A 14,113-nucleotide genomic window follows, 5' to 3' on the forward strand; every position below is an offset into this window, starting at 1 on the left:
ATAATTAAAGATCAAAGACTTCGTTACAACATTTACTCTGATATTTAGTCAAACTATATACATCTCTGCTACAACCGACGCCTGGTGTTAACTTCACCCCTGCTCCTTTTCGAAGATTACGATTTACTGATCAAAGTTCCTCCTGTGAAGAAACTCATCTCTTCTCGAACATCTGTATACATCCACAGAAATTAAGATCGCGTTGGAGGGACCCATGCCTGGATCTTAGGCTTGCCAGTGGTGTAGGGGATGTAGGCTTTGTTGGTGCCCGTGGGGTTGGGGGACGGCGTGGTGTCGATGTAGCTGTACTGCACATGTTCTTTCTGCACACACATTAAGCAATTATCTTATTTGGCTTTGTTAGAGATACGAATAGTAAACTGAGCAGAGGGTGTTGAAAGCAGACTTACACAGGTGATGTTTCTTTTAAATTGCAATGAATTTCAAGAAGTCGATGGACAGACATCGGCATTCTCAATTAATTCCACACAGCATTTGTTCCTTTCTGCTCGCATTGCGCTCAATTTATTCAAGCGTGGTCAGCAAATAGGGTACAATGGCCTCTGTAGTTAGGGAAAATCTTTGCTGCCCAAGACAAGTTTAACTTCAACTGAACCAGTGTCAGGGATATAACACTCTTGTTATTTTACAGTTGCCCTTAAACATATTTAAAGCTAATAATTGTTGATATTACAGTGATAGGAGACAGGCCTTCTTGAACCTTACCTGGGTAGGCGGTATGTCAGTCTTGTAATGCAGCCAACCAAACCAAGCGGGAGACACTGCACTCCCATCAAAATCAGTGCCAAGCGATGGGCTGTAGATAACCCAGCGGTTGCGACCTGTCAAATCAAGCTAGTTAGTCATTTCGAGCGAAGAAACTTGAAACGAAAAGCTGAAATTTAGCAAAAAGAAGATAAAAGTTGCAGCATTTATGGCACAGATTTATTATTTTTGCACTTTCACCTCCTGTTGCAGCAAGATGTTGGTGAATTTGTCAAGGATCTAGGTGCATTTTGCCAACTATCTTGCATAAAGTTGTACAGGGTGGGGCAGAACCGATTGAACAGTCTTAAGGCAAAATGAAAGAGTAATGGAGGTACATAAAGAAGAAAGTTTATTTTCCTCGAGGTTAGCGTAACATAGGTACCGTTTAGAATACTTATGTTTTGAAAATAATATCAGGGAGATGGTGGCCGTTAGCTGCAACACACTGTTGGAGTCGTTCTCGGAAGTTTCCTACAGCACGTTCACACATATATAGTCAGATGGGGTAAGACAGGACCAAAATCACTAACAAGCCTGTAGCATCTATACCATGGAAAGCTAAAAAACCCTAAACCTATCATAAGGTGTAGTTATGCAATGGGCTTCTAACCTACAACTCAGACATTTTGCATCTAACATAGTTTTCTGTACAGATTAAAAAAAGTGTCCCATCTTACCCCATTGGGGTAAGATGGGACCAGGCTGGGGTAAGAAAGGACCAACTGGTAATTCTTATGTTACACGGTTTTTAATAAAAGTACAAACCTGATATTCAATATTATCCATCTAGAACACATTATTTGATTAAACAACCACTTGTTACTGTTTTGTGTTGCGGGAAGTCAACTCTAATATCAGTCATATTGGAGTTTTTGTCACGAGAAAACTTTGTTAAGCATAATAATAGTGGGATGGCTTTGGTTCATTGTAGAGCACTGCTAAATGCTTCATGCATATTCCATTAGCGTCATTGTCTGAAAAATTTATCAAATTGGTAATAAAACCAATGGATAATAACTCAAGTGTCAGACATCATGTGTTTTCTTGCTAACTGCATTTGTGGTGCACTTCTTCAAACATAGCTCATGCCCTCTCACAGAGTTGTGATCATAATTATTTTTCATGTTTCACACAATGATTTTTTCCCCAGCCAATCTTGCACTAGTTCTGCAGCTCACTAATGGGAAGTGACATCCCTATTTTCTCCATCCCTTTAATGCAATTTAAAATGGTGCACTAAATTTCTCTAATTAAAAAAGCTAACAAGTTATAATGAAGTTTGAGCCAAAGATAAAAATTTTGACCAAATTACTCCATGTACTGACTGCACAATAATATATTCATTTAAAAACTAGTTTTGATAAACTGAAGGGTAAGAGAGGACCATTTGTGGGGTAAGACAAGACAATTTGTGGGGTAAGATAGGACCACATGTGGGGTTAAATAGGATCATTTAGTGGTCCCGTCTTACCCCATGTCCGGTCCTTTTTTACCCCATTTTAGAATACATGTCAGGCAGTGATGGTAGCAGGTAGGAATGCCTAGTATGTCTCAAAAGCTGCTTATTACTTGAGGTTACCTGCCTACATCCACAAACCAGGCCAAAAAATTTTTTGTCATTAGACAGAGCTTATTTCCCAAACAGGGTTAACTATTTTGTGACCCTCCTTTACATAGGTTTTCTTTAAAAATTAGCCAGAAATTCATTATTTGCAGAAGAGGGTTGCCACAAACACTGAAATGACAGGCAATGATTGTACTAACATATTCTTTTGTCAAATTAAATTCAGTGCAGTTAGAATGCATGCCATGGGCCGGTCCTTTCTTACCCCATGATGGCTGCGATCCTGTCTTACCCCATTTGACTATATGGCGAGGTATGGCCATAACCTCTGCAATAATCCGTACCCTCAGCTGTGGTAGGGTGTGAGGGCGATTTCTGAACGCTTTTTCTTTTAGATGTCCCCAAATCAGGTGACCTTGCACTGCAGGCCACTGTAAATCACCCCTCAGAGACACCAGACATCCGGAAAACATGCGTCTCAGAACATTGAGTGACATTTGGGCTGTGTGAGCTGTAGCCCCATCCTGCTGGAACCACACGTCTCCCAGTGCTTCATTTTTCAACAATGTTTTTCATCCTGGACTGCAATAAATTTGGCAACATTGCAGCATAGCATTCAGAATTCACTGTCATGGTTACTTCCTCCTCTGATAACAACTCCAACTGTGTGTTGCAGCTAATGGCCACCATCTTCCTGATATTGTTTTCAAAACCTAAGTATTCTAAATGGTATGTTATGCTAACCTCGAGGAAAATAAACTTTCTTCTTTATGTACCTCCATTACATTTTATTTTGCCTCAAAACTGTTCAATCAGTTCTGCCCCACCCTGTATATTCACATGATTATTGTCTATTAATTTCCTCTAGTCAACATTGAGGAGATGGTTGACTGTGTAACAACCATATACATACAGGTATGTTCCTCTATTGGGCAAATCAAGCTTTTTGTTTTTAAATCAGGCTTTAAATTTTTCCTACTAGAAAGAAAATTGTATACTTCTCCAGAAAGTGAATTACATTGGTTTGACCAGCACAACCTTGAGCCACAGACTTGGATGCGATCTGCAAACCGGAGGACCAAAGAATCATATGCGGGAGGCCCACAATGAGACCATCATCTGTGCCACGTCAGAAACCAGCATCAACATCACCATCACCATGAGGTGCTCCAATGGCCAATGCAACAAGACATTATCAAGGACGATTCTCCTGCTATCAATTTGCAAACCACCGGATTTGTCAGGACGTAGGAATTGTTCTTGGAATAGTTTCAGTTCCGATTTTGAACCGCATCTAAGATATCCTTTGTATGTACTTATGTCATTCCCATTTTTATTTTGTTAGCATTATAAATAGGTATCTCTTCACGTACTTGAATATTGCATATTCAAAACATTGTAAATTATAATTAAATGTCTCTCCGAAACCTTATATTTTAACTTTCCAATCATACAAAAAGCCTGATTTGTCAAATAGAGAGAAGCAATGACGTATATAATCATCAATAAAATATACTCTCTGGTCTTTAATGTAATCTGTATGAAAGAACAGCTTCTGCCTAACTACCTACACTAATATATACGTACATACTATATGTATGCAAGTCTCCTAAGAAAAATTACCAGAACCATACACATCAATGAAGTACGCGCATATCGTTTGTGAGGCAAACATTTTCATTTTTTCTGGATAAAACCAGGTGAGTGAATGTAATATTAAATTTAAGAGAAAAATTTCTTTGTGCATGCATACATGAATCATCAGTCATTTTATATATTTCAACAATTTTCATGATAATTGCAAACTTACCAAGGAAGTATTCATTATTTTCATAATATTTATTGCCAAGCTTGTCAGTTCCCACAAGAGTTCCACTCTTCAAGTCATTCTGCCTGAAGAAAAAATAACATAAGTATAAAAACTCTGCTCTGGGCATGTAAAGTTGATATTTTTCATGCCTGTCTTAGTGGCATATGAACATCAAGAGATATGGCTAGCAATATATTTTCATTTATTGAATGGATCAAAATGCTGTAAAATACCGATATTGAATGATAAAAACAGACTGAAATTCTATGTTAGCATGAAATTACATACAATCAAAAATATCATTCAGAGATCTTAAGTCATTCTTTATACCTTATAGTAAAGAAGATGTAAAAAAATGAAAATATTGTGCAAAAATTATATCTTATCATAAGAAAGTAGGTATTTTAAATGTGCCGGTATTATTGAATCTTATACGGGAAGACAATGAACTTAGCACTTGTCATTAATCACCCTGCATACCTTAAATTTGATCAGTTTCTTTGTACCTGCCAGTGACTGCACAATTTAATGTGCATATGCAGTTCCCCCACCCATGTAAGTAGCAGACTGCAATAGATATCACTTATGCATTGTGGAAATTTATTTTACATCTTTGATATATTAGGCATCACTCTACTAGAGTCTCTAGTATGAGTTGAATTTGATCATGATAAACATTGTAATGCTCATTTGTAAATGTTTATTTTTCATTGTAGTGTGGCAACTTTAGTGAGGTGGTGACTTAAGTATTATTGACAGTATATTAATGGTGGTTTACATTCTTCAAAGGTGGTCATCTGGTGCCTGGTGGTTTCTGCCCAATTTACTCTTGACTTTTATACTGGCATTTTTTTTTTAAATTCAGTCATATAGTATTCCAAATTAAATCTACAATTGAAAAAAATGCTCATGATGACATAATGAGTCATTCTAAGAAAAATTGCATATTTACCTTGCAATTTTTGAAAATCAGCAATGTCAAATCATTTTTACCAATTAGCCTAAAATTGGAAATTTTCATCTAATACGGTAATTCAGATTGGGATGTATTCGTTTTGCTGAATATAGCCTGACAGCTGATTATGGATTAGAGTTTTTCTACTTGTTTCTGAAATTTGGCAGTTACAACATGACCAATTTTCAATACTTGAAATCTTGCAGGCAGGAATCAGGATTAGAATTTTCCTACTTGTTTCTAAAATTTCGCGGCTTCAACACAACAAATTTTTGATACATTTGGAATCTTGCGGCCCGATCGTGCATTTTTGTTAACAATTATAAAAGAGGTAATTCATCTGGCACCACTATGCAGAGGGTGGATGCAGCGTCGGCAATATATGGATTTTTAAGCCCAAAGCGTCGCCGGCCATTTTAAAGATGCGTCGCCGGGTAATTTTTAATGAAAAGCCATTTACGCTGAGTAATGACGAACTATTTACAAGCCACGAACTTATTACAATCAAAAAAATGTTGTTTACATTTTTTGCGGGAACTCATCGCAACTGATTTCCGGACAAGCTTCGCTGCATCATAATCCATCCAACGTACCGGAAAGTGGCGGAAACCTTACTTTTTTTCTAAATAGTTGGCTGAAGACTGAGAAATATATTAAATGCAAGAATTTCAATCTAAATGTGTCGGCAAGATCTTCTGAAGGCGAAAATTTTGCTGATAATGCGTCGCCGTAGGTCTTTAAATCTTCGTTCACTCTCTGCACAGTGGATCTGGCAGAAATCTTGCAGTTCCAGAAATGGTTTGAAAGCTCTAGTCACGGCTCTATGGTTGGAAGTTTTCCATGCTTGCTTGCAGCCTAATTATGCACATTTGCTAACAATTAGATAAAAGGCAATTTATTTAGCAGAAATCTTGTACTACCAAAGTCTAAACATAGTGGGAGAGTTTTAGTTGTGACTTGTGACTATAGCCTATAGGCTAAGGGTAGAGGGTAGTTGGTAGGCTAGATCATTCATAGTGGCAAAGCAGAGAGTTTTTTAGACTCTCCCTCAAGTTCATTTTTGAGTCCTATAAGTAGACCCATGAAGTATCCTGGATACCAGCATTATCATACATAAGAAATTAGCTTAAATCTTGGATATATGAGGAAGTTAAAAATGAACTGATTTTAAAAAATCTCTGGTTTGTCACTATGAAACCTAGATGTTTTCCATCATTCCATGTTACAATGGAAAAGTTATAGTTGTACCTAGCCACAGACTCAGTAGCCTAGCCTGATAGGTGATAGGCCTAGGCCTAGCTGATCGGCCTGATCCCAATATTTTTCTTTTCCTCTTGGCTCTTGCAATATAAAATCAGTCCAATAGAAAAGTCAGACCTTTAAAAAGCCAAAATTTCACTAAATTGATAGTCTACTTGTCAGTAAAGCTCAGTTAGCTCACACAACTAGAAGAGACATTTAGGTATGTCGATGTGATACTGATTACTGACTACCGAGACTGCTGACACAGTGACACTGACTGTGGAGTCTGTGGTTTAAACTGGAAAGTTAAAACGAACAAATTAGGTATTACTGTCTATTGTCTAAGCCAGTAGTCCAAAAGGCCAACGCACAAATTAGGGTCACAAAAAGTAAAAACTAACCTGTAAAGTTTATACAGTGATTGGCGAAATCCACCATTTTCTTTTATTAAGTTAAAAAATCTAGATACTCTATCTAATCCAAAGAAAGCCATTCTCAATTTTGTGTTTATAAGGTGAAGTCTGAACTGCGGATTGAGCGTTCAGCCGTCAAGAAATCTGGATAAGTGAGCCCAGAGAGCACGAACAAATGTCATAGTATCTTCACGTGGGATGGACAATATTAGAAGTGCACAGAACAAAACCGCTTGGACATTTTTCTTGAAAACAAAGCTCACTAAAAAATCTTGATAATGCTCGCAGTAACCAATTATGAATAAGAAAGTTTGTGATGTATTAGGAAATGATCAGTTTCGATTTGACAAAGTTATGCGTGGTAGAAGTGCTTGCCCAATTGCAACTGGCTGAATGTTATTTATTTAGACTTTTATTAAAACCACAAAATATTCAATCGATCAGTATATTGAATAATTAAAACATGTATTAAATTAAATTTATTCACAGGGCTTTAGGGACACATCGTCACTTTAGGAACGAATTTTTATTTCATAGTAGGTATCTCATGAAAAAGTTTGTAAAATAGAAACCGATTAGTACCATATTAGAAAAAGGATATATTTATTGATATTGCGCTCACGATAGCATAGATTTTTTGACCGTCTCATTTTTATTTAACAAGCTAAGGGCAAACTTTTAGCAGATTTTACACGCATAAATTTTCCAAATCGAAACAGATCTTGACTTGGAATTGGGGTGCGTGGTGACCTCCGGTCACGATCTTTAATTCGGTCATACACGCTGCATAAAAGCTCTTTTACTAGCGTCAAAAAATTAAAAGTTCACACTCGTGTGTTAAGAGAAGGTTCAATTACAACGTAATCACAGCAATACCAAGAAAAAAAGCTTAACAATTTCGTTTTGCTACATCCTAAAAAAGCAACAAACAACGTACTAAAACAATTCGGCACGGTCACATTTGTCTTCCCACCCTCGCCTTTCTCAACCCTCCATTCCTCAAGACCCTACTCTTATTATCCTCCTCCTCTCCCTCATCCTCCACACGTTTTCCAAATATCTCTTCACACTCACAAACATAGACGCAGTTGTTCCCTCAGCCAAACCCGTAATTATTGCCATCCACAGCTATCCACAGTCCAGCAGCTATCTCAATCAATCGTCAGCTATGGAAAGATCGGGTTCCAAAGGCCGGATCCCTTGTGAATCAAGTCACGAAAAGTTCAAGAATCGGCAACAGGCCATGGGCCTATTTCTTCAGCGCCGACACTTCTATTCTATTCTATTCTATTCACTCTTCGCTTGTTCTCTCATACCCCACTTCGTTAATCTCACCTCTCTCATTCAGAATCACCTCTATCATAGACAGACGCTCTCTCTCTCTCTCTCATACGCCCCACATTCCATCAACAAGTGCTCCACAATTTCCTTCTCATTCCCATGACATATAAAACTTTTATCGTCCCTCCTTTCTTTCCACCTGTATGCACGTCCATTCACACATAGCGCCCCTGCCCTAACACAAAACAAAAGGTCTCCACCTCTATTACCATCATACATGCATTCATATTTTGGCATCGCTTTCATCTGATACAGTCTTAGAGTGTCCTTTCCCTCCATTCCTTGCTTCCACACCTTCAGCCCATAGTCTTTCACTCGCTTATTTATTTCTCTTTTCCACTCTGTTTCATCCCACTCTATCCCAATCGCACCCCGCACGGTCACCACCCATTCGTCCTTTGGCCCAGCGGGCCTTTGGCGCACCCATGCTTCATGCATACCACACTTACGCACCACACACTGCCCGACATCTACGTGCCCATTTGTTCACCTTCATGTTCCACATATACATCTTTCGTGCCCAACGTTCATCGTCCATTCGCTCCAGTCTCACTTTATATCTCAATACTGCTCTCATTCGTCTTTCCTTGAAGGTACTCCATCCCATGTCTCCTCTCAGGGTTTCTACCGCAGTCCACCTGGGGGCTCTTAGTGCCAATCTCGCCACTCTATTCTGAAAAATTCAAATTTATCTTGCTCACCATCACTATATGCCATCACATCTAATCCATACATAATACTAGGCACTGCCACACTCTTCCACACTTCCCTCAATACTTCATACTTACACTCCTTCATACACTCCTGCGGGCGTTGTCATGTACTACCCAAAACGCGAAGATTCGGACCCTTCGTGCGCCCAACTGACTTGGCGTTTAGGGTGTCGGGACTGAAAACCCTAACTTGCTGTTAGGGTATTCACGTATTGTGAATAAATACTTTCAATTTCAATTAGTTCGAAATCGGTTTTAATTTGAAAAAGTTCTGGGGCTGGACAATGTGCTGCGAAAATATATCACTAAAATGGGTTACTTATATTTTTTCAAATTAGTCCAAGCGGTTTTTCAAGTAGTGCGTTAATTTTCAAATCCACCCAGAATTCTTCCAGTTAGCAACAAAGTATTTTATTAAAATACGCTCCAGTTTTCTAATTCTATTTTTTTTTATTCTGTTTCAATGCAGCTCGTTAAGTTTTAGCACCCTTTGCAAGTAAAATTTTCTCAGTTCTGAAAGATTTTCTTTTAATCGAGAACGAATATTTTGATCCGAAATACACTCTTGCGTGCAGTGTTAGAATTATTATTTTATTTATGGTGGTATCTTATACCTATAAACGACAGTCTCGTCTCTAGGCTGTTCTGTACCATCTCATCATTTTCTTTTAATCGAGAACGAATATTTTGATCCGAAATACACTCTTGCGTGCAGTGTCAGAATTATTATTTTATTTATGGTGGTATCTTATACCTATAAACGACAGTCTCGTCTTTAGGCTGTTCTGTACCATCTCTCTTTCCTGAAAATACCTCTGCTTACTTCTCCTTTTCCAACATTAAATGGTACGCATCGTCTTCGGAATCCGTCCGTCTCGAGAGACGATGGGGTAGCTATCGGTCCCGCCTGCATCGCCGAGAGTGGCTGTACAGACCGATCCCGGAGTGACAATCCAATTCACAGCCATCACAAGTGAAGGCAGATGGCTGACGCGGATGCGTCGACCGCTGCTTCCGTCTGAACCTCCTCTGAGAGTCACCACGGCGGCGCTCGACCTCAGCGCAGGATACGGCCAGCCCGACAGCGAGTCTCCAGCCCTGGCGGTCAGCTGCTTGGGTCTCCAACGAGGATGGGTCAAGGTGGCACCACTTCAAATCCCTCATGCAGATGTCCTTGAGGCGTAGTTTCGGGTATTCCGTTTTCCGTCCGCCCTCCACGAGCTCGCCGTAGAGGATGTCCTTGGGTATGCGTCCCGCTACCATCCTACTGACATGCCCCAGTCACTTGAGACGTCTCTCGCTGAGAACTGAGAGCAGACTGATCATATTTGATCCCTCTAGTACCACTGAATTGGGTACTCTGTGTTGCCACTTGATCTGCAGTATGCGCCGTAGACATCTCATGTGGAAGCCCTTGAGTTTCCTTTCGTTCCCCGCGTAAGTGGTCCAAGTCTCGCAACCATTCAGAAGAGTGCTGAGGGCGTAAGCCTTGTAGACGCACAGCTTAGTCTTCACGATGAGGCTCAAGTTGTTCCAAACACGCTGGGTCAATTTGGCCATGACTGTGGCGGCCCTGGCAATCCTGCTATTAATCTCGGAGTCGATGGACAGAGAACTGGAGATGCTGGACCCGAGACAGGTAAAGTTCTCGACGACCTCAAGGGTGTAACCATCCAGAACAATGCTCGGGAGAGTCCCAGTGCTCTGGCACAATAACTTAGTCTTTCCCCGGCTGATGGTCAGGCCAAACTCCGTGCAGGCATAAGCAAAGTGGGTGAAAAGCTGCTGGAGTCCTCCCTCGGTATGCGATGCCAAGGCTGTATCGTCGGCGAAGAGCAGCTCGCGGATTAGGACTCTGGTGACCTTGGTTTAAGCCCGAAGACGGGCTATATTGAAGAGTTTGCCATCGTGTCTGGTGTGTATGTAAACGCCCTCGTTACATTCCGCGAAGGCGTACCGTAGTAGCATAGAGAAGAAGATACCAAAAAAGCGTGGGCGCGAGCTCGAAGCCCTGCTTCACTCGTCTGATGACTGGAAAAGCTCCTGAGGTCACACCATTGAAGTGAGTAAGCGCGGAGGGCAGCCGATCCTCTTCAACAAGCGGAAAAGTCCGTCCCGACTTACCAGGTCGACAGCTTTCGTTAGGTCAATAAATACGACGTGGAGAGGCATCTGCTGCTCATGGAACTTCTCCTGCAGCTGACGCAGGGAGAAAATCATGTCCACCGTCGATCGACCAGGCCTGAATCCACATTGGAATTCGGGATAGACGCGAGCGTCGAGGAGCTGCAAGCGAGAGAGAGCGACCCGGGTGAACACCTTGCCAACAACGCTGAGGAGGGAGATTCCCCGGTAGTTGTTACAGTCACTTCTATCTCCCTTATTCTTGTACAGAGTGACGATCTTTGCATCTCGCATGTCCTGAGGGGTGTAACCCTGCTCCCAGCAAAGGCGAAGTAGCTCGTGGAGTGTCTGGAAAAGAACTGGTTTGCCGCTTTTCATGATTACTGGAGGTATTCTGTCGCTCCCAGGTGCTTTGCCGCTGGCGAGGCAGTCCATGGCTATACTTGGCTCTTTCAAAGCAGGAGAGGCATCCAACTCCCTCATAATCGACAGGCCAGGGATTGAGTCAAGAGCAGTGGCAGTTACTGTATTCAACTTTGCGTACAGCTCAAGGTAGTGCTTGGTCCAGTGCCACATTGCCCCTCCCGATCTGCTAGGACTTCCCCGGTTTTGGACTTGAGTGGAGCGGTCTTGGACGGGGTTGGTCCTGTGGCCCTCTTTATACATTCGTATACCTTCGTACATCCCCCCCAGAGGTTCCACCAGTACGTGTTGGCGCAACGTCGAGCTGTCTGCTGGGCTTCACCCCTGGCGGCCCGGAGGGCATGCAGCGTGCCGGGTGTGGGGTATACCTTGTGGGCCAGTAAGGCTTGTTTTTTCTTCTCCGTTACGGCATCATTTCCCCCCAGTGAGCTTCAAACCAGTCCGTGCTCCTCCGTATTTTTTTCCCGTAGAAGTTAATGGCGCAGTCGCACATGGCGTCGCGAAGGCGTGACCATCTGCAGTCAATGTCATCGCCCTGCGGTGCATCCTCACCAAGAGCAGGTCCCAGGCTGCTGACGAACTGCCAGGTCTTCACGGAGTCGCGGGTGCAGCTGGTATCTATATGAGGGTGTCCCATACCTTTTGAGTGATGCAGTCTGTCGCGTCGCGCGAGTTAAACTTGGTATTGTAGTTTAGGTTTTACAGCGCTCTGCCTTCTCTCGGAACCATCCGCCTAGCTCTACTTCCGCTTGGTAGCGTGCGGCGTCTCATAAGTCATAACTCTCATTTAGTGGTGACGCGCTCCTGCGCAAGCTCGAGACGAGATATGTAGCTGATTCATTGCCTAGGAATCCATTTCATTCATTGTCCATATCATGTATTTGTTTCACTGTGTCTCGTGTTAGTGTTTATTTGAGCTTGATAAACCTGGTATGCCCATTGTGAAATGCAATAGTAGTTTTTTTGGACTTCTCTTTGTTTTAGTACTTATTGTCTGCCACTATCGTATAACCGATTCTCCATCTTCTTTCTGTCCAGACGTGCGTAAACTTTATGTTGTTTCAATGTAACAGTCAATTTTTAGCGACCAATCGAACTGATAAATAGGATCGACGTGCCACATCTCGTGAGTGTGATGCTTGTTTTGTTTTCTACACTATTGCACTCACTCTTGCTGGTCTTGCATTATTTACACATAGATGAAATATTTAGATTTTTGCCACCCTAAATTTGTGAGTATTCGCAACGTTCAGTACGTAGCCATCGATCATGTACAACGAGTTTAATGGCATTTCGTTACCTTTCAGTGAGATTTAAAGTTTATGTTTTTTTTTCGAGTATTACATCTGCTCTATTGTGTGCAGATTTACGGTCGAACTTTCCGGCAGTAAACCTGGACTGAGGGCCACCCTCTGGGCAGGGGGGCCCAGTGGTTAAAGTTCAGAGTACCAAGATTGGCGCACTAGAGAGGCGCGGGTTCGATCTCAGCTCTATGCGTCAGTTTCTGGTCAGAATCGGCAAGGAGGCCGGGCGGTTAAGCACAGCAGAATTGTAGCAGTGAGTTGCGAGTTCGAGACCGCAAAATGCTGCGAATGTTCTGCGATGTTAAGAATCGGCGACAGGCCTACGGCCAAATAACGCTGAAACCGCTATTATTTTATTTTCAAGAATTTCTTACTGTCCTTGGGTTCACCGTTACTTGGCTGAAAGGAGAAGATTTCAGTAGCCTTTAATTCAGTCCAAGACACAGTCTCTTTGGCGTCAAGCGCACCCTGCTGGCCACGAGGGCGTGATCCGTATCGCAGTCCGCGCTCTGAAAACTGCGGGCTTGGAGAACGTTTCTAATCACCGCTCTTCTGGTGATAACGAGGTCAAGCTGATGCCAAAGGCAAGACCGCGGGTGTTTCCAAGACACCTGGTGGGTTTCCTTGTATTGGAAGAATGTGTTTGTCAAATTGTCACACATAGGCCATGATGACAGGAGCTCCAGCAGGCGTTGAATGTTCTCATTTAACTTCCCCCTACCGAATCTCCCGAGGCAGGTGGGCACTGGGCCATGGCTCATAGTCGGCTCCTATACTCTCGCGTTGAAGTTACCAAGGAGATATAGTCCGCTGGTTTTCGGAATCCTGAAAATTGCCTCGTCTAGTGCTTGATAGAATTGATATTATTCTTCATGTGAGGAGTAAAGCGTTAGGGCGCTGAGTATGCTGACTGCTCCAGAGCACGTTTGCAGCAGTAGCGTAAGTATGTAGACTCTCAGAGCCCGCCACTGTAGGCTCCGTGGAGCTGACCAGTTCGTTTCTTACTGCAAAGCCAACACCCCGCAACCTTGGCTCGTCCGGAGACAACCCACGCCAATGGAAGGTGTAGTTTGCTTCTCTGATGGAGCCGCTGTCGTCCAGTCGGGTCTCCTGGAGAGCGGCGATATCAACTTTTAGTCTCGCGAGCTCTCTATCGATGACGGCGGTCTTCCTCGCTTCGTCTAACTGTGCAAGGTCCCCAGTGGTCCTAGGGCACATGGTCCTGAAATTCCAGCTTGCGAATCGACTGAGGAAGTGGCTTTTTTTCTCATTTTGGAGTTAGCTGGTGGCCTGAGAAGGGCGCCCTATGTACCACCACCAACCGAGGAGAACGAGTTGACGAGCGAGAGAACGAGTCGACGAGCGAGAGAACGAGTCGACGAGCGAGAGAACGAGTCGACGAGCGAGAGAACGAGTCGACGAGCGAGAGAACGAGTCGACGAGCGAGAGAACGAGT

At 42.5% G+C, this 14,113-nt stretch overlaps 2 protein-coding genes across 2 annotated transcripts; both read right to left on the bottom strand.

The window, feature by feature from the left end:
* Window positions 1–16: 16 nt before the first annotated feature.
* LOC108667614 (NADH dehydrogenase [ubiquinone] 1 alpha subcomplex subunit 12) lies at window positions 17–6,912 on the bottom strand. The gene is made up of 4 exons (XM_018154657.2): window positions 6,741–6,912; window positions 4,143–4,225; window positions 727–842; window positions 17–323 (listed from the first exon to the last, which is right to left on the bottom strand). The coding sequence occupies exons 1-4, from the start codon at window positions 6,830–6,832 to the stop codon at window positions 192–194; spliced, it is 423 nt and encodes a 140-aa protein (XP_018010146.1). The 5' UTR covers window positions 6,833–6,912; the 3' UTR covers window positions 17–191.
* A 3,175-nt stretch (window positions 6,913–10,087) lies between these two features.
* On the bottom strand, window positions 10,088–11,596 carry LOC108667613. Its single transcript, XM_018154656.1, has 2 exons — window positions 10,931–11,596; window positions 10,088–10,669 (listed from the first exon to the last, which is right to left on the bottom strand). The coding sequence occupies exons 1-2, from the start codon at window positions 11,594–11,596 to the stop codon at window positions 10,088–10,090; spliced, it is 1,248 nt and encodes a 415-aa protein (XP_018010145.1).
* Window positions 11,597–14,113: the final 2,517 nt, after the last annotated feature.

The sequence above is a fragment of the Hyalella azteca genome, unplaced genomic scaffold (genome assembly GCF_000764305.2).
Source record: "Hyalella azteca isolate HAZT.00-mixed unplaced genomic scaffold, Hazt_2.0.2 contig12404, whole genome shotgun sequence".
Taxonomy (NCBI): domain Eukaryota; kingdom Metazoa; phylum Arthropoda; class Malacostraca; order Amphipoda; family Hyalellidae; genus Hyalella; species Hyalella azteca.